Source organism: Symphalangus syndactylus, chromosome 14 (genome assembly GCF_028878055.3).
Source record: "Symphalangus syndactylus isolate Jambi chromosome 14, NHGRI_mSymSyn1-v2.1_pri, whole genome shotgun sequence".
Classification (NCBI taxonomy): Eukaryota; Metazoa; Chordata; class Mammalia; order Primates; family Hylobatidae; genus Symphalangus; species Symphalangus syndactylus.
The window spans coordinates 77,670,001-77,695,000 of record NC_072436.2 but is presented as its reverse complement, the minus strand read 5'-3'; the positions used below and the strand labels follow the sequence as shown (position 1 = coordinate 77,695,000).

The following is a 25,000-nucleotide window of genomic DNA, read 5'->3' as shown; positions in this document are numbered from 1 at the left end:
TTGCTGTATCTTGAAACAAAGAGATATATTTTAAAAACTAGAGTATGATATATTCATTTTCATGAATTAAATACATTAGATGAAATCTAAATTCTTAAAATGTGTCTATTTTTTCTGAATTAGTCCTTTTATATTTTCTTCTCATATATTAAAAACTATCTCAAATTTAAGTTCATATTCTGTTTACTATTTTTCCTATGTTATCTTAAACAAATCCAAAATTTAGTAGTTACTACAAAAATAAATGTAATCCCCAGGGTTGATCAAAGATTTAATCTGACCAGATGGGGCAAACTTGAGAAAGATTTTGACTTTCCACTCTGTTTTGCAACAAGAAAGGCTGATCTTTTTTTTTTCTTTCTTTCTTTGTTAGAGAAGCAGAGATCAGGCCATCCCCAGAGAAATGAGCAGGTGTGGCCATTTATAAGCATGTCTGCTTATATTACAAACCAGCATAAGAAAAGTTTGAAATGGGTTGAAAAGATCTGCTAAACAGTTTTAATGTTTCACCCTAAATCCTATTTATTCAGTCAGGAGCTGATCAAGCTGGCAGTAAAATATCTAGTCTACCTAAACCTTCTAAAATCTTGTAATTTTATTTTTTATTTAATTCTATCTTTCATAGTAAGTGAGTAGGCACACTTTGGTAATCCTTGCCTCTGGACAAACACAGAATTCTTTTTTTTTTTTTTTTTTCGGTCCATTCTGAATGCCTAATAGCAGAGTCTTGCTCCCTGTCTAATGATGAAAGGGTGACAGTCAAGTTCTTTTAGTTTACTACAAAATTGAGGAATTTCATGGACCATTTTGAGAACAGAACACTGTTAAATATTAGCAGCTCTAAGTAAAACTTTTTAAAAAAAATTTAGATAGGTTAAAATTTATTTAGCTCAATTAATTAAAGTTCAATTACTAAGACTGTATGAAACACCGAAGACAAAACAAATAAGCACAGGATGTTCTTGAGGGAGGTAAAAGATGAAATGTGGGGTTTTGTCGGTAGAAGTACAGTGCTTTTTTATGTTATAAACACAATTTTACAAAGAGTATGGATACAAACTACATTATTTGAAGTAATATGTTTTAAAAGTTTTGTTAAAGCTTATTTCATGAAAATGTGTGTAGACATGTTTCTTAAATAGAAAGACTTCTCAATCTGTATTTTTCAGCAGATTGAATAAAAATATCTAATATTATGAAAGACATCCTTGGGTGGGTAATGATCTCAGCAGCTACACTGACAGTTTCTCATGTTCTAATTCACCTTCACAAATCCATGGCATCATTTTTTGGCTAAAGTAATGTCAGTTGGTGACATTTGCGGCAAGTATAAAAAGGACCCCCCATGGCAGCCATTTTTATTTGATTCTTAAGATCCAAAGGCTGCTGAAAGAACAATTGAATAAAGTTGGGGATTGGAGAAGCTTGATTTTCTTGTTCTCTGTGAAATGAAACTCCAGCCTTTTTCTTCCCCTTCCCCTCAAAAGCAAAAGTCTGCTAGGGGGTTGTAGCTGTGTCAAAGCCGCTGGGATGCCACTGCTGATCACTTTAATTACTACGACTAAGGAGGATAAAATTAAAAGTAGCACCATTGAAGCAGTGGAAGAAAGCTTGCCTAGATGTCGGTGAACTGTGAAATATAAAAATTGCATACCAATACATTTTTATGGAAAGGAAACAAGGAATTACATTACTTATTCTTGAAGAGTTTGTCCTTAAATTGTCAAGTTTTACTAGTGCATCTATGTATGGCAGATTGTAGACCATTTCAGAATGATAAGGAAAATCGTAACTTGAAGACATGCTGTGAAAGGGCTAAATATTATTTAAGTTTATGTCCAAAGTGGTTAATTCTGATCCATCTATATTTGAATATTTCAAATCCATTGGATTGAAACAGGGCTCTTTTTGCATCGTAACAGGACTTTTGCCTTATCATGAAGATGTTAGCAAAGAGAAAAGCAAAGCTTAAATACATTATCACTTTTCTAAAGGCTTATAATTTAAGGTTGGGAATGTAAGTTTTAAGTAAATGTAAACAAATTAGTTGCTCATCATCTCTCTGTATTCGTTGGCACAAAGGGAAATTTAAACTGATTTGTGTAGCCCAAGTATACGTAAAGAACTGGGACTTTAAAAAATCATAATCACTGTAGGGCCTCAGAAAATGCTCTGAATAGCAGTTATGTAATAGATAGGGCCAGTGCTGTGATATCAAACAGCCACTGATTTTAATTCTTACTATGCCATTTACAAGATGTATGACCTTGGGCGGTATATTTAAGTGAGACTCAGTTTTTATCAAATTGGAATGATAGCAGCTATCTCACAGAGTTGTAAGGAGTAAATGAGACAACACATATACATGTGCGAGCACACAGGGCACAGAACTAGTATTTACTCAAAACTTTGTTACAAATTGTAAAAAGATACTCATGGGGAGGGAGACCTCCCAAAACTACGGCTTCTATCAAACCCTCCAAAGAATACACATCTATCTTACAAAAGCAAGATTATCCTTTATAATTCAGTCTAACTCTAAATAATACCATATAGGAAAAGGTTAATGTCATCAGACCCATTCTTAGAAACAGGAAGTCTAACTACAATTTATTTAAGTCTATCTAGACTACATAAGTAAATGAAAGATATATGGGTTTCCTATGTATTGGATTTTTGAAGTATGCTTATCTTTTAAGTAACAGCAGTTTTCTAAGTTGCCTTGCCTCTGCAACCCGGTGAATAGATATTTTTTTCCCACACACGTGGTAAACATGATTTACTTACAGCTATGAGTCACTGTCTTTTTTTGAAAGAGGAATGGTCAAAGCAGATACCAAAAATACATTTCTTAGGTTTAGGCAAACTCATTGTCAGAAATATTATGAACGTATTTGAGCAGTATGTGCTGAATGCTATATAGAAATAATAAGATAATCATTGTCCCTACTCTCTGGTCATTTTATCCTTAGACATAAAGAGTATGGCTATTTTGAGTAAAAAAAAAAAAAAAATGCATAGATTTTATTGCTATCTATTCTTTCAATATTATTGCAAAAAAATCTTTTAATGGAGCCTACATATAAAAATTAAAATGAGCTCGTTTTACTTATAATGAACCTGGAGACTAATAAACTGAAAATTAGTGTTATCAATTAAACTAAAATTGGTGGCATAATCAATTACTATAATTACAAGCTTTTCCTTCATGACCTTAACAATTAACTTTTATTTTCTCAGTTGGTTTTTTGTCTTAAGGGAAGTTAAAGGGTGAGAAAACAAACAACACAGATATGCCATCCCACTGGAGAGCTTCAGGCCCAAACAAAATTTTCTCTGTGGTGTTAGGACATTAGTAGAAAAGTAAATTAAGGCAATCTGATAGGGAACTAGAATTCTGTCAATCAGGCTCAAGATTTTGTGCTGTGTCCATAAACTTTGTTTACTGTAGGGTTTTATGAGTTGTAACCTGCCCTTGCAGTCTGTTAATGAGGCTAAATCTTGCTACTTGAGAATTGAATTACAGCACACCTCTGGGCTAATGGTTATAAACAGAAAGTCCCATTAGGGCTACATTCTGATTTGTTCATTTGCATTTTTTTCTATTGTGTAGAGAACAATGATGAGTAAATAAGTACAAACAAACAATTTACATGGAAATTGATAAAGTGTTCCTAATTAGTATTTGGAGTTGGTTTTATTAAGGATTGCCTACTTTAAATTGCACTCTTGGTAAGCTCTCGGAAAAATTTGCAGATGGGAGTATTATGGGGGGTAGAGGAGGTGATAGCTTGTGAGAAAAAAATTAGGTTGCCATTTCATATTCAGAAAACTAGAATCATTTATTTCATTTTAACTCAGTAAAAATGACCCTTCATTTTAGTTTGAATCACCAAATTCCAGCTATGTAAGAAGTTATTATTCACTCAGTGAAATACACTTAAACTTAGTTGCCTGAGGCATATTAAATAATGGTTTTTGTTAGTACTCTTAACTTTTCATAAGTTTGGAAGATGAAAGTTTAGTAAAAGTTCCATTTTCCTCATTTGATCATATAATTTGATACTTTGGGAATCATATAGTTTAGTGGTTAAGAACAAGGGCTCTGGAGTGAAACAGACCTGAGCTGAACACCTGGCTCTGACATCAGGTCTAGCTGTGGAATGTTGTGACTCTAAACTTAAGTATTCTTACTGGTAAAAATAAAGATGTGAAAATTAAATATTATGCACATAAAGCACGTAGCACATAAATGCTCAGGAGATAGCAGCAGCCATCATCAAACTCACCATTATCAATCCTGTAATTTCTTTTATTCCTAGTATATTTTTCAAGTTTAGAAACACTGATAGTGGGCCAGGTGTGGTGGCTCGTGCCTGTAATCCCTACACTTTGGGAGGCCAAGGTGCGTGGATCACTTGAGCCCATGAGTTTGAGACCAGCCTGGGCAACATGACAAAACCCCATCTCTCCAAAATTACAAAAATTAGCCAGGCATGGGGGCGCACACCTGTGGTCCCAGCTATTCCGGGTGGAGGCAGGGCTGAGGTGGGAGAATCACCTGAGCCTGGGGAGGTCAAGGTTGCGGTGAGCTATGATTGCACCGTTGCACTCCAGCCCAGGTAACAGAGTGAGATCCTGTCTCAAATTTAAAAATGAAAAAAAAGAAATACTGATAGTAAACAGGATTTTTTTGTGTTTTTCTTGCATCTTCAGTCTCACTATGCCTATTGCATACTATTCCTCACCTATGAATAAGCTTGTGTCTCCAGATACTAATAAAATTTCACTTGAATGTTAGACCTCTCTTCTTTTGCCTCTACCACAATATATACTTCAGGAAGCATACCATCACATTGATTTGCTTTTTTGAGGCAGGGTCTTGCTATGTAGCCCAGTTGCTCAGGCTGGTCTTGAACTCCTGGACTCAAGCAGTCCTCCTGAGTAGCAGGGATTATAGGTGTGTGCCACCATGACTAGTCGAGATTGTTTTTTAAAAATAATTTTTATTATAAGAGTAGTACATGTGTATTATAGAAAATTAGAAAATGAAGTCAAAATAAAATAAAAATATCAAATTTTGATACCCAGAAATCTTCACCATGACAACTTTGCGTATACCCTTCCAAATCTCTTTCTATGCATATGTTTTCTTAACTCTGACTTATTAAAATGACCAGGTCAGTTGTCTGGGATATCCTACCTTCTGGATCTATTTGGTTGTTGTCTTGCTGTGTCATTTATCATGCTTCTCTATCCCCTGTGCTTATGATAAACATGAAATTATATCTAAAGGTTGAGTGGATTCACTTTAAATATTTTTGGTAGAATATTATAGGTGGTGTGCAGTTCATGTGCTTCATATCAAAAAACATATAGCATATGATTGACCCAACATTAATGATGCTAGATTTGTGGTCCCTAATCTCTGATCTAGTTCTTATCTCTCTTTTTACAAATTAGGTTTTCCCCTTGCAACTAAAAGTAGTCTGTGTGGTGTTACTTAAGCATATGTTCCAGTTATTATTGCTGTGTAAGAGGCCACCCCAAACTTAGTGACTTAAAAAAAAAATGTCTTGCTATTATGCTCTACAAATTCTGTAGGTCAGGAGTTCAGACAGGGCACAGTGGGCATGCTTTGTCTCTGTTCCACATCGTCTGAGACATCAGCTAGGAAGACTAACAGTTGGGGGTGGCTAAAAATGGCTAGAGTCTGAGGTCATCTAAAGCCTTCTTCATTCACATGTCTGGGACCTACGCCAGAATGACTGAAGGCTGAATTTGGCTAGAATGGTCAACTGAAGCACCTACATGTAACTTAGTCATCTCACTGTATGACTGCTGGGTTCCCAGAAAGAGTACAGAATATAACAATTTCAAGACAGCTTAGGCAGAAAGGGTATGCCCTTTTCTGACCTAGCCTTGGAAATCACCTGCAACACTTTGGCATTCTATTTCTTACATACAAGTCACTGAAGCTGGCTCAGAAGAATTAAACTCTTCCTCTTATTGAGGGAGTGGCAAGGTCACATTGCAGAAGAGCATGTGGGATGAGTGACAACTGTTGTGGCCATCTTTGGAAAATACAGTTGGCTGCAGCATGACTATCTGGTTCCCCATCAGACATTTACCTAAGAGCTTTAATAACAGTTGATGATCCTTGCCAGAATGATTCATTATGATTTGCAAAGTGATTTTTTTTATAATTCTACCTTTTAGGGGCATTATTAAATGATATCTTATAAAGTAGAGCTAGGCCAGGCATGGTGGCTCAAACCTGTAATCCCAGTGGGAGGATGACTTGAGCCTAGGAGTTTGAGACCAACATGGGCAACACAGGGAGACCCTGTCTCTACAAAAATTTAAAAAAAAAATTTTTTTTAAACTACAGCCACCATGCCTGTAGTTCCAGCTACCCAGGAGGCTGAGGTGGGAGGATCACCTGAGCCTGGGAGGTCAGGGCTACAGTGAGCTGTGATTGCACCACTGCATTCCAGCCTGGATGGGTTTGCTATATATATATATATATATATATATATATATATATATATATGTACATATATATGTGTGTATATTACGTATATATATATATACGTAATATACACACACACACACACACACACACACACATATATATATAGTAGAGCTTTCTATTATTGACTGAGAATATTTTGTTACTCTAAAATTCATTTCCCACTAGAAATACAAAATAATTTATTCTTTTCCTTTAATTACTACTTTTTAGGAGTTATTTCAAACCCTGCCTTAAATGGTAACAAATGAGTTTTTATATCCTTCTATGTTTTGAATGTCATATTGGACTCGAATTTTCCTTGATTCAGTGTGTGACCTCATTGATTCAATTCATTGCAGTCATTTTTCTTTTTGAAACTGAAATTGTCTCTCTACTGGATTCTTCTAATTGGTTCTCTACTGGGAGCTTCAAGCTCGTCTGTGGGTCCGTTGGACATCCCCATTAACTTACCCCCATTAATTTTGATGGTTTACTTGATTTCTCTAGAAATTTGTGGAAAAAAAATTGCCTAGGCTTGAGTTCTGCCCATTGGTTTCTACCCTTGTCCCTAATGATATGTCACCAAGTTTTGTTTTGTTTGTTTTTTAAGGCAACAGACTGTTTAATGTGGTTTAAAATACATCAATGTCTCACCAAGTTTCATTGCCCTTTTAAAATTTTCAGACTCATTAACCTCTAACATTGGCTGCAATTGATACTCCTTTTTCTTGAAAGCCTTTTCTATGTTGATTCTCTGGATACTTCAGTGTTCTAATTCTCTCCCTCTTTCTGTGTCCTCTTTTCTTTTTTTGTACGTATAGATAGATGTTTTACATGTTTTAGTCAGTGTCCCTCCTTTTTCTCTAGGGGTGCCTCTTCAAATGCTTTCATGGATTCCTATAACTCATCAGCTCTCTAGTCATAGTCTGACCTCACATCCTAGTATCCATTTTATTTCTCGACTACCTACTAACATCTACTCAGATGTCCTGCCAGCTTCTCAAACCCAGTATGTCTTAGCACAGACTTTCTCTCCCTCTCTTCTTATAGTTCCTTTTAGTTTTTCTATTTCTATTATGAGCATCACAGTTCTACTAGTTGCCTAAGTTTAAAATTTCTGAGTTTTTTTTCCCTCCCTCTGCATCTATTATGTTACCAAGAATTGGTGCCTCTAATTCTAATATATTACAGTTTTCTCTTTCTATTCCCATTGCCACCGTCTTAGTTTTGTATCTCAGTACAGTTTCCTTGGACTCTTATAAGAGCCTCCTAACTAGTCCATTGCCATCCTTCTATGCCAGTCTCTTTTATGCACCATTGCCTGATTAATCTTTCTCAAATACACCTCTAATTGATGATTCCCCTAGACTTAAAAAAAAAAAAAAAAAAAAAAAGACATGCATAAAAACAAAGCCCAGCAGTGGTCCTGCTGTCTTTAGAATAAAATTAAAGCACCTCTCCCTGTTGGACAGGGCCTTTAAAGTATCTCCTCAAATTTATTTTTCTTGCCTTGTCTATCACTGTTTTTGCCCTATGTTCAGGAAAACTAGGTTATGTTTCACCATATGCTTCCTTGCCTCTTATGTTTTTGTACTGTTCCTACCTCCTTGTCTCTCCTGCACTGACCTACCTAACCACCAACTTCGATCTCTACCCATTCCAAATCCTACTCATTCTTCAGACTCAACTTGAAATCCATGATGGTATGATGCATTGTTTGCCCCTCAGCCAAAAATGTTCTATTTTTTCTGAACCTTTAAGTTATTTTGATCATACTGCCTTAACATTGTTACTTTCTCTTCCTCTATATAAGTTTTTTGAGAGTATAAATAGTATATAGTACATTCTCATGCTTGAAATGGTTATAGCACCTATCACAAATTATGTACTAAAGACCAGAGATACAAAGGTAAATCAGCTATAGTTCAACTCTAATGTGAAGGAGGCATCCCTACAAAGTTATAATGTAAATTGACAAGTATTGTTTAAAAAAATAACATATACACATAGACACACATAAAGTACTGAAGTAACATAGAGGAAGGATTACTTTATTTCATAGGAAAGTGGTTGGGGGGATAGTCAGGGGAGGTTTGCTGGATTTAAACTGAATCTGGAAGAATGAGTAGAAATTAAATAAGGTGAGAGAAGCTCATTCCAAGAAAAAGAAATGACACACTCAGAGCCACAAGTACATGAAGCTACATGATACAAACAATTCTGTATGAATAGATGTAAAGATTTATGGAGGTTCGGAGATGTTAAGGGGAGATAACCCTGCAAAGATATGTTGGGGCCAGATTATTTCAGTCTTTGTTTTATCACAATAATGGCGTATTTTATATGCTTTTCAATTTACAAAGCGGTTTTACACTGATTATTTGCGATTCATAATATTAATAATCCTTTGTGTGTGTGTGTGTGTGTGTGTGTGACAGAGTGTTGCTCTGTCGCCAGGCTGGAGTGCAGTGGCGTGATCTCAGCTCACTGCAACCTCCGCCTCCTGGGTTCAAGTGATTCTCCTGCCTCAGCCTCCCAAGTAGCTGGGACTACAGGCGCGTGCCACCATGCCCAGCTAATTCTTTTGCATTTTTAGTAGAGACAGGGTTTCACCATGTTGGCCAGGATGGTCTCAATCTCATGACCTTGTGATCCATCCACTTTGGCCTCCCAAAGTGCTGGGATTACAGGTATGAGCCACCGTGCCCGGCCAATAATCCTTTTTTTAGTAGTCAACAACTCTCTTGTCTTGTTATTTTAAATATCAGAAACCACATTAGATTTTAATTTTTCTTCTCAGTATACATTTGGGGAGAGAGGGAGTTACCAAAAAGAATTTCACATCACTATTGGATTATTCTTGTTGATAGTTTTTAAATCAAATTATCTACTGATAAACTATCCCTACTCTTACTCTAGCCCCCTAAATATGCCATTTCCTATATAGTATTTGATCAGCATAGTGTACCAGCATTTTCTGCTATCAAAGATGTCTTTTAGCCACTGCTCTGTGCCTTTATTCAAAAATAGCAAGTTAAATTACATTCTTAAAAAATATGAATTAAAATTCTGTTCTCAGTATTGTGACTTTTTTCTGTAAGCTGGATTCTTTTATTAATAATAATTTCTGATATTTTCTCAGTAATATGTATTACCATTCTTTAGTTTGTATTTTTAATGGACATTTTAATACAATAATGTGTAAATGTTTTTAAAAATCTGATTCTAGGATGTCTTTTAAAAATGGTGTGACATCCAACTGATATAGAGCATCTTATTTATAATGTAGGCCAAGCACCATGCTGTAAACCAGTTACTATCATGATGATCAGATTGAAAATGAAATTGCATTTCTGTCAATTACTGAGTTGGCAACTGTTCAATATATCTTAGCAGCAAGATGAAGAGCGACGTCGGCAGCTGAGAGAGAGAGCTCGTCAGCTAATAGCAGAAGCTCGATCTGGAGTGAAGATGTCAGAACTTCCCAGCTATGGTGAAATGGCTGCAGAAAAGTTGAAAGAAAGGTCAAAGGCATCTGGAGGTGAGTTAAAGAATCTTGTATCATTCTACAGACAACCCAGAAATCCACAGTGGACCTTTTGGGACTTTTTATTCTTACTTCAAAATGTTGCTTCAAAAATATAAAGTTTCTAACCTATTGATATGTTGCAAAACACCTAAAGGAAGCATAGTAAATTAGAAGATAACTGTTGCTGTTTTCCACATCAACTTTTTGGCTTCATTTAAAAATACTCAAGAAGTACTCTCTTAGAATATGCTTTTGTAAAAAACTCATACCTTGGTTTGTGATACCCCATGATTCCTCATTAATCGTATTAGGAGTATGTAAAATGTAATTGAATCCCTAACATCTAAATCATAGCACAATTAGTGATGAGCTTTGTCATAAAAGATTTTCACTTAAAACAAGATCTTTAGAAAGTAACTTTAACAATATTCTGGCATTATAGCCTGAGATGTTAGAAGTTTATAGAAGTCCCATCTCAGTTTCTTCTTAGTCTCCTTACTCTGAGAGGGTCTTCTTCAATATCTGCAGAGATTAATCTAAGCTTGATGTTGGGACCAGGGCTATATATATATATATAAATTAAAGAGAATTTAAATTTTAACTTCAGAGATGCTCAATTTGGACATCTTTGGAACATATTACATTTTTAAGAGGAGTATATTCACAAGGCTTGTGAGCTTTCTATTTCAAAGGAATATAACCTACTTATCTACTAAAACATGCCAGATACTTGCCCAAAGATCACTCTGAAGAGTAGGCAAGTGAAGACTCGAATAAGACCTTAGAGCAGCCATCCCCAACGTTTTTGGCACCAGGAACTGGTTTTATGGAAGACAGTTTTTCCACGGACCAGGAGGGTAAGGAGGGATGGTTTCAGGATGAAACTGTTTCACCTCAGATCGTCAGGCATTAGTTAGATTCTCATAAGGAGCATATAACCTAAATCCCTCACATGTGCACTTCACAATAGGGTTCGCGCCCCTGTGAGAATCTAATGCCGCTGCTGATCTGACAGGAGGCCGAACTCAGGAGGTAATGCTCACTCACCCTGTTAGGCCAGGTTCTTAATAGGCCACGGACTAGTACTGGTCCATGGCCCTGGGTTTGAGGACCCCTCACTAAGAGGGCCGAAACAAAGGTAAGCTATTTCTAGGTCAATGATAAGTTTCCTCAAAGTAAACTGAAACTTATTGCTGTTATTTCTTATTGTTTCCTTATATTAGAAGCTTACTGTAGAAAATTCTAATGCTTATAACGTCTAATCTTCCATCTCATAAATTTGAAAGCTCCTTCCTCACACAGCTGTGTATCTGTCCCTCTGGTCTTCTCAGAATGTCTGTATCTTAGTTAAACCCATCTTGCCAGGTACAGTGCCTCACGCCTGTAATCCCAACACTCTGGGAGGCCAAGGCGGGAGGATCACTTGAACCCAGGAGTTCCAGATCAGCCTGGGCAACATCACAGGACGCTATTTCTACCAAAAAAAAAAAAATTATTTTAATTTTTTTCACTTGTCTTTTTTTTAAAAAAAATCATTACTTTCAATCAACTCACGCCCACTACAAAAAAAAATTTTTTTAATTAACCAGACATGGTGGCACACACCTGCAGTCCCACCTACTCAGGAGGCTGAATCAGGAGGATCACTTGAGTTCAGGAAGTTGAGGCTGCAGTGAGCTGTGATCATGCCACTGTCCTCCAGCCCGGGTGACAGTGAGATGCTGTCTCAAAAAAAAAAAAAAAAATTCGTCATCTTCCCTTTTCGACTCCTATCATGCAGCTGTCATGCAGGATTTTTATTGCAATTTATACATTCTTTACTACAGCTTTATAGTAAGATCAGTAATTATGTACAGCTACATTTGTGTAATACTATGACAATTTGCTGTCATTTATCATTAATAATTAGATGCTTCTTTTATCATAAAAATCTCCAGATATTCTAAGTAAGTCTTAATAAATCTTTGCCGCCTTATATCTTTGAGTCATGGAAAAACACCATATTCTTATGCTCCATATAGGCTTCCTGAAGCTATTAATGCCACCTTCCTGTGGCATCATAAAGCCATGTAGGAGAACAAGTAATAATAGGATGAAGGGGCATTTGGTATCTGTTTTTTGTTTTTCCCAGTAGTGAGCAGATAACAATGCTAAATGACTTGTAAGTGCTGGGAAGGCTAAGAATTAAAAATCCTATTAATGATATGGGATGTGTCAGCTATATAGTTGGTCCTGTCTTTATAATCCAACTACACTTGAGGCTAAGCCAGAACCAGACTAGGCAAGGAGACTGTCAATGTTGCAAACCAAAGTGTGGTTGCTGCCTGGTAATGAGGGACAGTAAAGATCTGAATTTGCCATCATTCAACAATCAAAGTAAATAAAGTAAACAAAGGACAAATGAGGATTGGATCTATAGAGTTGGCAAGGAAATGCAGACTGGAACAAGGAAAGCCAGGTGAAATGAAGAAGGGGCAGGGTTTGACAAATGACTTATGAGAACCTCCTGAGGAGTCAGGTTTCTTATTCCTGAAGGAGACCAAAGTGACCAGGGTCTATTTTTCCCATAGGACACAGCATACCTTGGATGTTGGAAGCAGCTACATACCAAATGGTAGTCTGTTTGTGAGAACAAAGGTTGACCTAAGACAAATGATGCAGGCCTATTTCCTGTCCTCAGTGGTGGGTCTTGGCCTGTCTTCATATAGGGATATGGAACAGACTAGGTCTCTTCTGGTCTCAAGGTCTAAGCCCTAGCTATTGAGAGTGAGAGTTGTGGAGAAAACTTTAGGACAAGGAAGAAGGTAAAATTCCTCTTGAAATTCAATGATTCATATACATTTATTTATCAAACAGTACCAGCCATTGTGCTTTGCCAGGATTTGGCAAACATCCTGGAAAGGGCCAGAGCACTGTAGGTTTTGTAAGCCGTGTACTTTCTGTCCCAGCTACTCAGTTCTGCCCTTTGTAGCCTGAACTGCCCTTTGCAGTCTTGAACAATATATGAATGAATGAGCCTGGTTGTTATTTACCTTCAAAAGACAGTAGGCTGGATGTTGCCCCTGGCCTGTAGTTTGCTCACCCTTGCATAGCAAATTCAAAATTCACTTGAGTTCACAAGAGTCTAATTTCTAAGTAAAAATGACCCTGATGAGGTTGTTAAGTCAGGGGAAAGAATTAACAAATTAGTGTCCACTCTCCTAGGGTCTAGAGGGAATCCTCAGGTCTGAAAAAAGTTTGCTAAGGAGTAGTGTGAAAGGAAGAGAGAGAAATAACTTGAGACCAGCCTAGAAGGAGAACTAGGGTAGGAAGATTTTCGAAGCAGTAGTCCAGAGTGATAAAAGAGGGTAGTGAAGAACTGACATAACAAGGTAGATGCACAGCCTGGGGAATGTATTGAACGTGATCATCACTCATACCCACTGCCTGAACTCACCTGCGAAAGCCTACTTTTTCTGTTCTCAAGCACCAAGCAACCAGCCTCGGTGAGAAAAGGAAACTTACTAAATTTGAGGTGAGGTGTCTTCAGCTTCATGGTGTCCACAGAAAATACATACAAGGTATTTTAGGTCACCTATAACTGTATATTCAGGCAATCAAGAGACTTATATCCTATTGCAACCAGAAATAGCCTGATTCTTGTGTAAATAACAGAATCACACCTCTCCTAGCAGCCATAGCCTAGCTTTCACTTACCCTCTGTTTGACATACTTGTGGGGCTTATGAGAAAATCAGGTAGTGTATTATACATTTTTTTTTATTTTTGCATCATTTTGTAATTGTAGACATGTGATGGCCTCATTTTAAATTCCTCATTCTATGTAACAAACGATGTGGGTTGTATGAATCTTTCCTGACAAGGTACAGATGTTGATAAAGTTTAGTATTTTTGGTTTTAGTTGTGTAGTATTGTGGTCAGGGAATAGGACCCAAATTTCTGCTTTGGGAATTTATTAATGTTTTATTTTGGCCAAATACATATTAAATTTTTGTTAATGGTCTATGGGCACATTTGCAAGGAAGGTGACTACCTTGTTTTAAGATGATATTACATATCATGTCATATAGCACATGTATTATATATTATAAAGTATATTTGATACATATTTTGTTATTATTTATTCCATGGCTTATAACTTTGGTTTAGTTAGATTAGATTAGATTTGCTTAACTTTAAACTGACATTTTTGCCTCTTTTTATTTTTTGAGACAGTCTCGCTCTGTTGCCCAAGCTGGAGTGCAGTGGCGCTATCTCAGCTCACTGCAACCTCCGCCTCCCGGGTTCTAGCAGTTCTCCTGCTTCAGCCTCCCAAGTAGCTGGAATTACAGGCACCCGCCACCATGCCTGGCTAATTTTTATATTTTTAGTAGATACAGGGTTTCACCATGTTGGCCAGGCTGGTCTGGAATTCCTGACCTCAGGTGATCCGTCTGCCTTAGCCTCCCAAAATGCTGGGATTACAGGCGTGAGCCACTGCGCCCGGCCTTTGCCTCTTTTTTGTGTAGACAAAGTAGTATATTTTCTTTTGCATTTTGGATGAATGAAGAAATTTTTTTAAATTTTGCCCATTAGAATGTCTGCATGATCCTTATTATTTCAGTTATGGAAAATAAATTTGTTGAGCTGAAATAATATCTTAGGCCTTCAATAATTTTTATTTTTAGCTTTTATTAATAACATAATATCTGTATTGTGTTTCCTATCTTTTGTTTGATTTGTGTAGAATAACCTCAAAAATAATGAATTTTATGGGGACCTTTGTTGAGAATTTTAAAAATCATAAGTGAGAAATTTTTTTGGAATTTGTAAGTATGTTTTTAATGATAACTTCATTTTCTGTTTAAAAAATGCAGATATTCTCTCTCTCTCTTTTTTAACTGTCACCAGATATCTTGGTTTCATTCAATTTATCTATAAATAAAAAGTATAAGACTGGCCTTATTGACCACATTGTTGGGATATCTATTTTACTTATTGTGCTGTGCAGTGTCAACTGGAATGCATTTTCACATTCAGTGCATATCTAATCTCCTTTTACCTTTTCCTGCACACACAGTACATAGCGTACTTGCAAACCAGCTTCTGTTGTATAATGGATCTCTAGTTTACTTTCTGCCTTGTTCACCTACTGGGTTTTCAGTGTTTAACCATAAAGACATATTATATTTATACATTTATATTATGTAGTATCTTTAAACACACACATGCACATGCACTTAAGTTCTGTAAGAATACAGTTAGAGCATTTCTTACAGGTGTTAGGAAATATGTAACATTAACTGTTCAGAAGAATTCAAAGTTGATTGTAAAACTGAAGTCAATGAATCGAAAGAAAGTATAAACCCATTCTTAGGAAGACCTGAGCTGTATAGATCACTTTTTACTCTTGCCATCCCAAATAGTAATCCTTTTATCTAAGGTTAGCAGTACATATATGAACATTGAGTTAACCCACTCTGCATTACTGGGGAGTGGTAGTGTAAATGGCACCTGTTTAACATCATATAGGAACCTAGCACTGTATAAGTGGGTAAAGAAAGTAGGTGCCATTTCCTGGGTATCCCTGGAATCTGAAAGAACCCATATACAACCACATTTCCAGACTTACCTATTTTTTTTCATGGCAATGCCGTCATTCTATTCACTCAGGCTGGAGAGTTGATTGTGATGGTGGCCTCATCCTTACTCTCCTCAGTATCCCTTACTCTCCTCAGTATCCCTTACTCTCCTCAGTATCCCTTCTCCCACAGCCCAACATCCAATTGATTTCCAAGTTACATCATACCTACTCCCAATTCTTTCATCCTAGGTTAGGCTCTCCATAGTGCTTGCCTGGGGGTTATAACAGTCTCCAACCTGCATTTCTTGACTCCAGCCTTTCTGTTCTCCAGTCCAACATTTAGGTCAGCAATTTTGCATGACAGATGGTGTCACGTGCATAGGGCTGTCTTAGGCACAGTCCCTAGACCACTTCTGCTTTCACATAAGAAGGCATATGGGAATGTGAGCAAGAGTGATATTATAGAAATAATAATTGAAGCTGCTCTACCTTATAAAAGACATAAGCTTCAGTACTTATATTACTACTAATAAGTTATACCTACTTCACAACTGATGACAATAAGGCACTTCGGTTGAAAACTGCTTATGGAGATTGCTGTTAAATTAATCTTCTAAAGCACAGTACTGATCATGTTGACCACCAGTATCTCTACATTCCTACCAAGTAAAAGTTAAACTTCCCATTCTGTCCTTCAAGACTCTCTGTAGGCTCTCTATAGTTTTGCCTTTCAAGTCTTACCTTCTATTATTTCTCTTTAAGTATGCTTGAGCCAAATAGGACTTTACACCATTCTCTGAACATAACCTACCCGTTCCTCCTTTCATGCCTGTAAAGCCCTTCCCTCAATTGTACCTTGTACATTTCTCAAGACCTAATTTAAAGGTGAGCATTTCCAAGAAAGAATTCCTGGTGTCATTGGCAAAGAATAATCTCTTTATCTTTTGAATTTGCTCTGTACCTTATTTTTATCCAGTAACCCCTACCATACATGGTATTATAGTCCCTTGAATATGCCTTTAAGGCAGAATAAATGTCTCATACAACTTGGTATCTCCTCAACATCTAGCACAGTGTTTTTCATATTGTGTATACAGTACACAGTAGAAGTTTCTTGAATAAATGAATGAATATTGAATTCTATACTCTCCCTCTGGATTAATTATATTCAGTAATCATCAGTGGAGGCTTATTGGCAGCAAAAAAGTACTGCATTAGATCCCTAAAAACTATTAATAGAAGCTGTCTCTGACACAGAATAATGCTGAGGAAGTATTCTGAACACCTTTTTGACACACAGGAAATATTTGTTAGCATATTTGCTAAACTACAAATTTTGAAGATAGTGAAATTGAAGATGCCCACTTCTATGAAATGAGTCAAATAGTTGATAAGCTGAGCACAGTTGATTAGAAAAGATCTCACAAGTGATTGTGCTTAAATAATGAAGCCATGTATAATACCTTAGCTATTTCTCTGAAAGCATTTAACAATGTTTTTATCTCTATGCTTTTTTGCCCCCCTTGGTGTGGGGGGTGCATTTCTCAATTTTTTTCTTTTTTTTTTTTTTTTTTTGAGACAGAGTTTTGCTCTTTTGCCCAGGCTGGAGTGCAGTGGCATGATCTCGGCTCACTGCAATCTCCACCTTCTGGTTTTAAGCCATTCTCCTGCCTCAGCCTCGTAGCTGGAACTACAGGCGCACACCACCACACCTGGCTAATTTTTGTATTTTTAGTGGTGATGGGGTTTCACCATGTTGGCCAGGCTGGTCTTGAACTCCTGACCTTGTGATCCACCTGCCTCAGCCTCCCAAAGTTCTGGTATTACAGGCGTGAGCCACCGCACCCAGCCAGTCTTTTTTCTTTATTGTTTTCTTCTTCCAAATGGTTTACATAGTAGATGGGAAGTCTTCAATAAATGTAAACTGTTGTTATTAATATTAATGCTCATAGTAAGCATTTACTTAGGAAGTCAAAAATCAAGCCTAAAGATGTACAGTTTCAGAAAGGGACAAATGTTGAGGGATTAAGCCAAACTGTAGAATTATCAATTGGAAAAAAATCTTCGGAATACCTTACTACTAATAAAAGTTGCCCAATTAAAAAAAAAAAAATGAGTTGCAGGGTAGTAGGGGTATTCTTCAAATCCCAAGGCTACACAGCATGTCTCCAAAAGGTACATTGCCTGTCTGTTGGATAGAAATTAAAGTTAAACCTCTAATATGCAACTAAAATTGCTGCTGTGCCTTTTCAAATGTATAGAATTCAAAATTACTGAAACAATTTTATCACTAGGATTTGGAAAGGAAAAAATATCTACTAAAAATCCTTAATGTCAAAAATTGACTCCATTAATTAATTGTGACCCAAAACATTTTACTAGGGATATAAAAAATTATGTAAGACTTTCTCATTCCCCTATATTTAATTTTGGTTGATAATTTTTCCCAGATTTTGCTCTACCAAGATTTATTGTCTTAGTTGTTTTTGAACTTTCCATTGTATAAAGGCACTGTATATGCTAGTCTCACTCTTAATCTATCCATAATGTTTTTATGATAATATTTCATTAATAGCATAAAAGTATTTAAGCCTTCATAAAAATGACAAATATATATATAAGGAATGTGTGCTTATTTATGCATTTAAATCGAACAATCTGATAAAAGTGTAAAATTTAGAAATATTTGATGACTTTGTCACCAAACTAACTTTATTTTTGTGTGCCATTGTTAGAGTTACTTATAGATTACACTTTAAAATACAGGGACTCAATGAGCTCAGTGATTCAGAGACAGTGTGTGGCAAATTGTCAAAACCTTTGCATCTGCTTTGATGTGATAATTCATGTTTGACATATGAATGTAAAATATAAATGTTAATCCAATAGTGAAAGAGTGACTTAAAACTGATTTCTTAACTTGCTTATCTGTGTCAGACCTGAATTTGAATAACTATACTAAAATACTGGTTTTTCTTCTTTAGTGTTTTGGATGAATGATATAAAATATAAATAATATACTAACATTATTGCTACATGTTCCTACAGATGAAAATGATAATATTGAGATAGATACTAACGAGGAGATCCCTGAAGGCTTTGTTGTAGGAGGTGGAGATGAACTTACTAACTTAGAAAATGACCTTGATACTCCCGGTAATTTCAAATTATAAATGTTTTGTGTCCTGCTGCATGGCAAACTTTATGGTTATATTTTTATTATCTCATCAATAATAATAATAATTTTGTAGTTGTATTACATCTTATGGCCTCATAAACCATTTAGCTTAGTCCACCTTCCATCAATTTTATGTTATTTTGTTTTAGGCTGGATGTTAAAATTAGCAATAACATTGGAATAGCAAATTGTATTCTGTGTTCTCTTATTACTAAGGTTCACTATTGTATTTTATGTTATGTGAGATAATCTGTAGCCTTTCAATAGTTGGTTCCCTCCTCAGCTTAAATATTTTGGTGTGATGTCATAAGGTATATATTCCACATGTAAATCTAAACCATGGGATCAGATTTTCTGATTTAGTTTAGAATTATAGTCTTAGTATTAATATTATTTTGCAGATTTTCTGCTTACCTTAAATACTTAAATATTACTCTAGTAAATGATTTTACATATACTTAACTGATTACAATAAGACACTTTGAAAACTATATAGACTGCTGTTAAATTAATCTCATGTCCTATATCAATAAATCACTTTGGCAATGGACCTTTGTAAGTTCTTATTTAAAATATAAAGATACTTGCTGGTGGTTTTTAATAGGTGAGTGTTCCAAATGCATTGCCTTTATAAGCCAGCAGCAAGTAGCAATCCAAAGTTTTGTATACCCGAGGGGTTCCATAAATGCTTGTTGAATTGAATTCTTACAACAATAAAAAGTCTTTGGTGATTTCTTTAGACTTAAAGGAACGAGGCAAAGTGTCTAACATTTATCTTTTCCTGTAAAAAGCTAAAGGGAGTGAGAGCAAGCATACTTTTTCCTATCCCTGGCATGCCCCTGCAATGCTAAGCTGCTCCATTTCTTTCCCTTTTGGAAATACTACTATTATTCCAATTAACAGGTGACCAGGGTTTTCCTGACTATAACGAAGACTCAAGAAAACTCATGCCCTTTTGTCAGTAGCTCCTTCATGGCCTGGTGTTAAATTATACTATTGCTAAATAGAAGTCAGTATTACTTATAATTGTGCAAGTCCAAAAGAATGCTGATATTTAAGGAAAACTTTTAAATGTTTAACCCAAAATTAGAACTACATTTTACTTCTTTCTGTTTAAAATACTACAGAACTTGGTTGGGTTTGAATTTTTTTTTTTTTTTAACATTTTTGTTGTTGCTTACTCACCTTCCCACCATAACCACCACCAAAGGCTTTATTGGAAACCAGTCACATCTTTTTAATGCTGAGGAGGACATCCATAAGTACTGGATTGAATTTTTTAATACTCAATTTATGGAAGTATAAAATCAGTGACAATATGTGATGCATATATCCGGATTCTACAGTAGGTTAGTAACACAGGAAAAAATAGCCATTTCTTAGGTAAAATAAGGGGAGAATTTTCTAGTTTCAGCTGTAGCAACTTTGGGGGATACTTTAAAGATTGGTTAATTTTAATCCTAACAGGCTTGACTCTTGTCCTTTTTAAAAACTCTCCTCCTACTTAATGTTTTCCAAAAAGAACACACATCTCAGCCTTCCTGTTTGGAGTTAACTAATAAATTGTGTACGGCTCTCAAGCATGCCCATTAAGTGTTGGTATGTAAGTAAACATGCCTCCCAATTCAGATTTATGGTTTATTTTGTGGCAATAAGAAATAGGAATGCAAACTAGAATCTGGAAGCCCTTAGAATATATTATGATTTTTATCCTTGCTTTATTTTCCCCCAAAATTTTTTTCATATGTATATGTCATAAGGTTTTAATAATAAATTGTTTAATCTTTATCTTGATTTGACCATAGTTCATCAGATATTGTTTAAAAGAGAAGCCTTGCAATATAAACTGACCAATTTGCATGAAAGTAATGACAATAGCATTTATTAAGAGTCTTATAATTAGAAAAGTTATTAATCTTTATGAAAAATATCATCCAGCAAATGGTGGACATATCTATTGCAACCATTTTATTAAGGAGTTGCCTTTTATTAATTTAAGAATTAGTTGTGTTTCTACTCATTTTGAACTATATTATGAAAGATTAATGTACATTAATACATTCCAAAAATGTGATAATCTGTATTGTATTTCTGCTATCTAAATAGGGTATTTGTAAACATATACCCTGTTTCAATGCTGGTTATATAGGTACATATATAAACAATTGATTCTAATAGTATGTACATGATGATGATCTGAGATAATGTTAAGAATTTGTTTTAATATGGCATATTTATAAATCTAATATACTAAAAGAATTAAAACTATAAAATAATATTCAAAATGAAATGTATCTCTTCTTTTAAATATCTAGTTTGTTATAATAGCTTGTTTTATTGTGTATAACATACAGTGCTTATATAAATGTATACATCACATACAGGCATAGGTTTTTAGGTAAGCATTAGCTACTATTTAACTATAGTATAACTAAGTTCTCTTTAGATATGTTGACTGTATTCTTTAAGGGGAATGATTTTGGTGGGGGAATATACATATGTAAAGGATTTTTCATGTGTTTAACCTACTAATATCCTTTTCTTCTTTCTTTTAAAATATAGTAGTACTTTTGTGAGCTCACGTAAAATTGACAGCCTACATATCTAAATGCATCTCTCTCAGTTATTCATGGTATTTGCATATTTAACAGAACAAAACAGTAAGTTGGTGGACTTGAAGCTGAAGAAGCTCCTAGAAGTTCAGCCACAGGTGGCAAATTCACCCTCTAGTGCTGCCCAGAAAGCTGTAACTGAGAGCTCAGAGCAGGACATGAAAGTAAGTCTTACTTGTTTAAAATATTTGGCTTAGTATCTGTGTCTTCTGGTTTCTGCCAGGAGTTTGTAATTCTAAAAACAATTTTTTACCAAATTCTTCACCAATATTAAGATTAGGGTATAAGAAATTTTTACTGGTTAGGTGTGGTGGCTCATGCCTGCAATTCCAGCACTTTGGGAGGCCAAGGCAGGAGAATCAGGAGTTCAAGACCAGCCTGGGCAACATATTGAGACCTCGCTACTAAAAGTAAAACAATTAGCCAGGCATAGCGGTGCATGACTGTAGTCCCAGCTACTCAGGAGGCTGAGGCAGGAGGATTGCCTGAGCCCAGGAGTTCAAGGCTGCAGTGAGTGGTGATCATGTCACTGCACTCCAGCAGCGGAGACAGGGCGAAACCTTGTCTAAAAAAAAAAAAAAAAATTAATTAAAAAAATTTTTATTAAATAGCCAATAAGTAAATATCAATATGGTAATCAGTATTCATGTACTATTTTTCAGGGAAACTACTACTTTAAATTGCTATTTCAAGTAAAAATAGAGGCAATATGGAAACTATTCTTGAGTTCTATATTTATATATATTTTGCTAAGACGAATACTGTTAAGAGAATTCTAGTGCATTTTTCAATAATCCTCAACCTTCTGCCTATATAGATGAACTAAATGTATGTTATTTGTAAGAATCATCACACCTGAAAATGGTAATATGATTGAATATAAATGTTTAAGATAACTTGCATGTGTTTTGTGCCATTATGCATCTTACCTTGTGTAACATTTTAGTCAAAAATGCCACATTATAAGAATATTATTAGACTGTTTATATTATTCCCACCCACATGTTTCCCTGCTTTCCTCACAGTAATTAGTATTTCTGTAGCTTTAGGGCACTTCCAGTCCTGTATAACTTTTCACCCACCTGCGGACTATGGGGACTGCCCCGCTGACTGAAAGGATTTCCTTCCCCTGACACAGAGATGCTTTGAAGTCCCGAAACAATGACTTTCATTGCTTTTCCCCTATATTGTCAGTTTCTATAAACTGGTGATGAAAGTGTGTGGCAGCACCAGAGGACTTTTGGTCTCTATCTTTGAACAAAAGGAAGCCTGGATTGGGTCTGATTTTTTGCGTTCAATTTAGCTTTCTGCAGTGGATTTAATGCAGAATGAAGCTGGCCTAAGAATAATACAATAGATTGAAAAGGCTAACTGAATTAGTGGGTTTAGAGGAATACATTTGTAAAGTGGCAGAAGTCCCTAGTCATAAAAAGGTTTCTTAAGATGGGATTTGCTGGCTAATCGCACTGATATTTTAGCATGTTGCCAGGCCTAAAAAAATTTAGCTGTGTTTGTTTATTTTGGTAAAGACTTGAGTATTAGACTATTGGATAGTTATTATAACAGTAGCACTCTATTTTTCTTTAAAAAAATAGAATAAAAGCCAAAACTGTTTCTATCAAAAGTATATGCCTAGGATATTATAAGCATGATATTAATGATAAATTCATTAGATAACTTTAAAAAAATAAAATAGTGTTATTTTCATTATTATGGTTTATCTGTATAGATAAAATTGGTTTTGCTTTCCAAAACACTCTTATATAGTAGTCTTTAAAGTTATTCCAACAAAAGGTGTGCTTTAAACAGCTTGCCTTTGTATGATTCCTTTTAGTTAAGATTTTGAAAATGGTGTTTATAAAGAACATATAGAGTCCATCTGTTCTCTTGAAGCTTTCAGTGTTGATTTGGGTTTTAATTTTTTTTAATAAAATGCAGTTTACACATTTATAAATGAGGCATTCTGTGTTTGTGGAAAAGGATAAACTGTTACCTTCCCCTGAGGATTCTGTATCCCAGGCCTCCTTGAGGCTAGAGAATAGGCCATTGGAGGGCTCCCTCATTACCGATTGTCTCAATGCAGAGGAAGGGCAAAGTCTTGGTAGCTTTTGATAACCAGTTTCAGCATTCAGCAGGCTTAGCTATTAGTCATGCATCTTAGCCTTTCCCTATTTACTTTCAAAACACTTAATAAAAATAATAAAAGATTAGGTATAAAATGAAATATTTGTTTGGTACACAGCACCTCGGTATCTGCAGCTTCCACACACTGCAGTGGTTCAGTCTTCTGGGATATTTCTTGTAGATAGAACCATTTGAATTTGTTACCAGTATTAACATAGGAAGCCCCGGAAAAGATAATTGTAGTTTCCTTAGCTGTAAAGGGCTTACTTACAAATCTGGCTTTGGAAAGTTATAGCTGATGAAATGCAGTTCAGTAGGGTAGTATTATAATCCTACCTTTTAGCCTTCATCCAGCATTAGTGGTTTATCTCAATGGGCATAAAATTAGAAACTAGTTCTTGTTGTCATACAAGTCTGTGGGGCTGTACAAACTGATGACATAGAATAGTGGGGGAAATAGGAGGCAACATGGCTTTTAAATGATATGTATCACTGGTGGAAGACACGTTCATATCAGTTATCAAGAGTTAAACCATGTGTCCCAAAGTTTGTGATTACAGGCAACAGAACTTGCAGTTGAGCTGTTTAAAGTGCTTTAAAATCCTTTTCTTGCAAAAAGTTTCTAAATTAGTGTTATCTTAAATCAGTAAAAGTTGCCTCACTAATGTGTAATTTTATGTTTATGAGATCAGGACTCTCTTACCATGTGTTGTTTTACATTTAGAATGGCACAGAAGATCTCCGGACTGAACGATTACAAAAAACAACAGAACGTTTTAGAAATCCTGTTGTGTTCAGCAAAGATTCTACAGTCAGAAAAACTCAACTTCAGTCTTTCAGCCAATATATTGAGAATAGACCAGGTAGAACACTTTTTAAAATGTTTTTCCATGTTATGGTTTAACTATACATAGATATCTATATATATAGTGTGTGTGTGTGTGTGTGTGTGTGTATATATATATAAAATCTGGTAATGTAAATTCACATTTCAATACACAAATATCAAGCTTTATAATAATTTTACATGTCTTTCCTCTTTTTTTTTTAAGAGATGAAAAGGCAGAGATCAATACAGGAAGATACAAAGAAAGGAAATGAGGAGAAGGCAGCGATAACTGAAACTCAGAGGAAGCCATCAGAAGATGAAGTGCTTAATGTATATTAATTTTTTGTGTGGTTTCATGATTGCTGATAATTCCAAACTGTATGTGGAAATAGTGCCTTTATTTGTTAAAATGAGATGTTAGGTTTTTTAAGATGTCAATCTCCAGTGCATTCAAAGCAGAGTGAGAGGGGTGCACTGTTGAATTAGTCTGCAGTGTGGTGATAATTGTCAGATAAAAAAAAATGAATTTTTCAGAGTTCCACAGCCCCAGTTTCCTTGAGACATTTCCATCAGGGCACTTCCCATAAAGAGATTCCAGTATTGATCTACCGGGAGGATTTTAATTATTACAATAGCAGATACCGCAGAGCTG

At 35.5% G+C, this 25,000-nt stretch overlaps 1 protein-coding gene across 28 annotated transcripts in view; it reads left to right on the top strand.

The window, feature by feature from the left end:
- EHBP1 (EH domain binding protein 1) overlaps positions 1–25,000 on the top strand; it is a 387,904-nt gene that overhangs the window by 311,528 nt on the left and 51,376 nt on the right. For 12 of the 28 annotated variants that reach the window (XM_055241565.2, XM_055241548.2, XM_055241549.2 and 9 more), the window contains 5 exons: positions 9,908–10,055; positions 18,654–18,761; positions 21,435–21,559; positions 24,244–24,382; positions 24,572–24,678. In XM_055241565.2, the coding sequence (XP_055097540.1) occupies positions 9,908–10,055; positions 18,654–18,761; positions 21,435–21,559; positions 24,244–24,382; positions 24,572–24,678 (627 nt within the window). The remainder of the gene's footprint in view (positions 1–9,907; positions 10,056–18,653; positions 18,762–21,434; positions 21,560–24,243; positions 24,383–24,571; positions 24,679–25,000) is intronic. The other 16 variants (XM_055241558.1, XM_055241557.2, XM_055241560.1 and 13 more) reach the window with 4 other exon arrangements.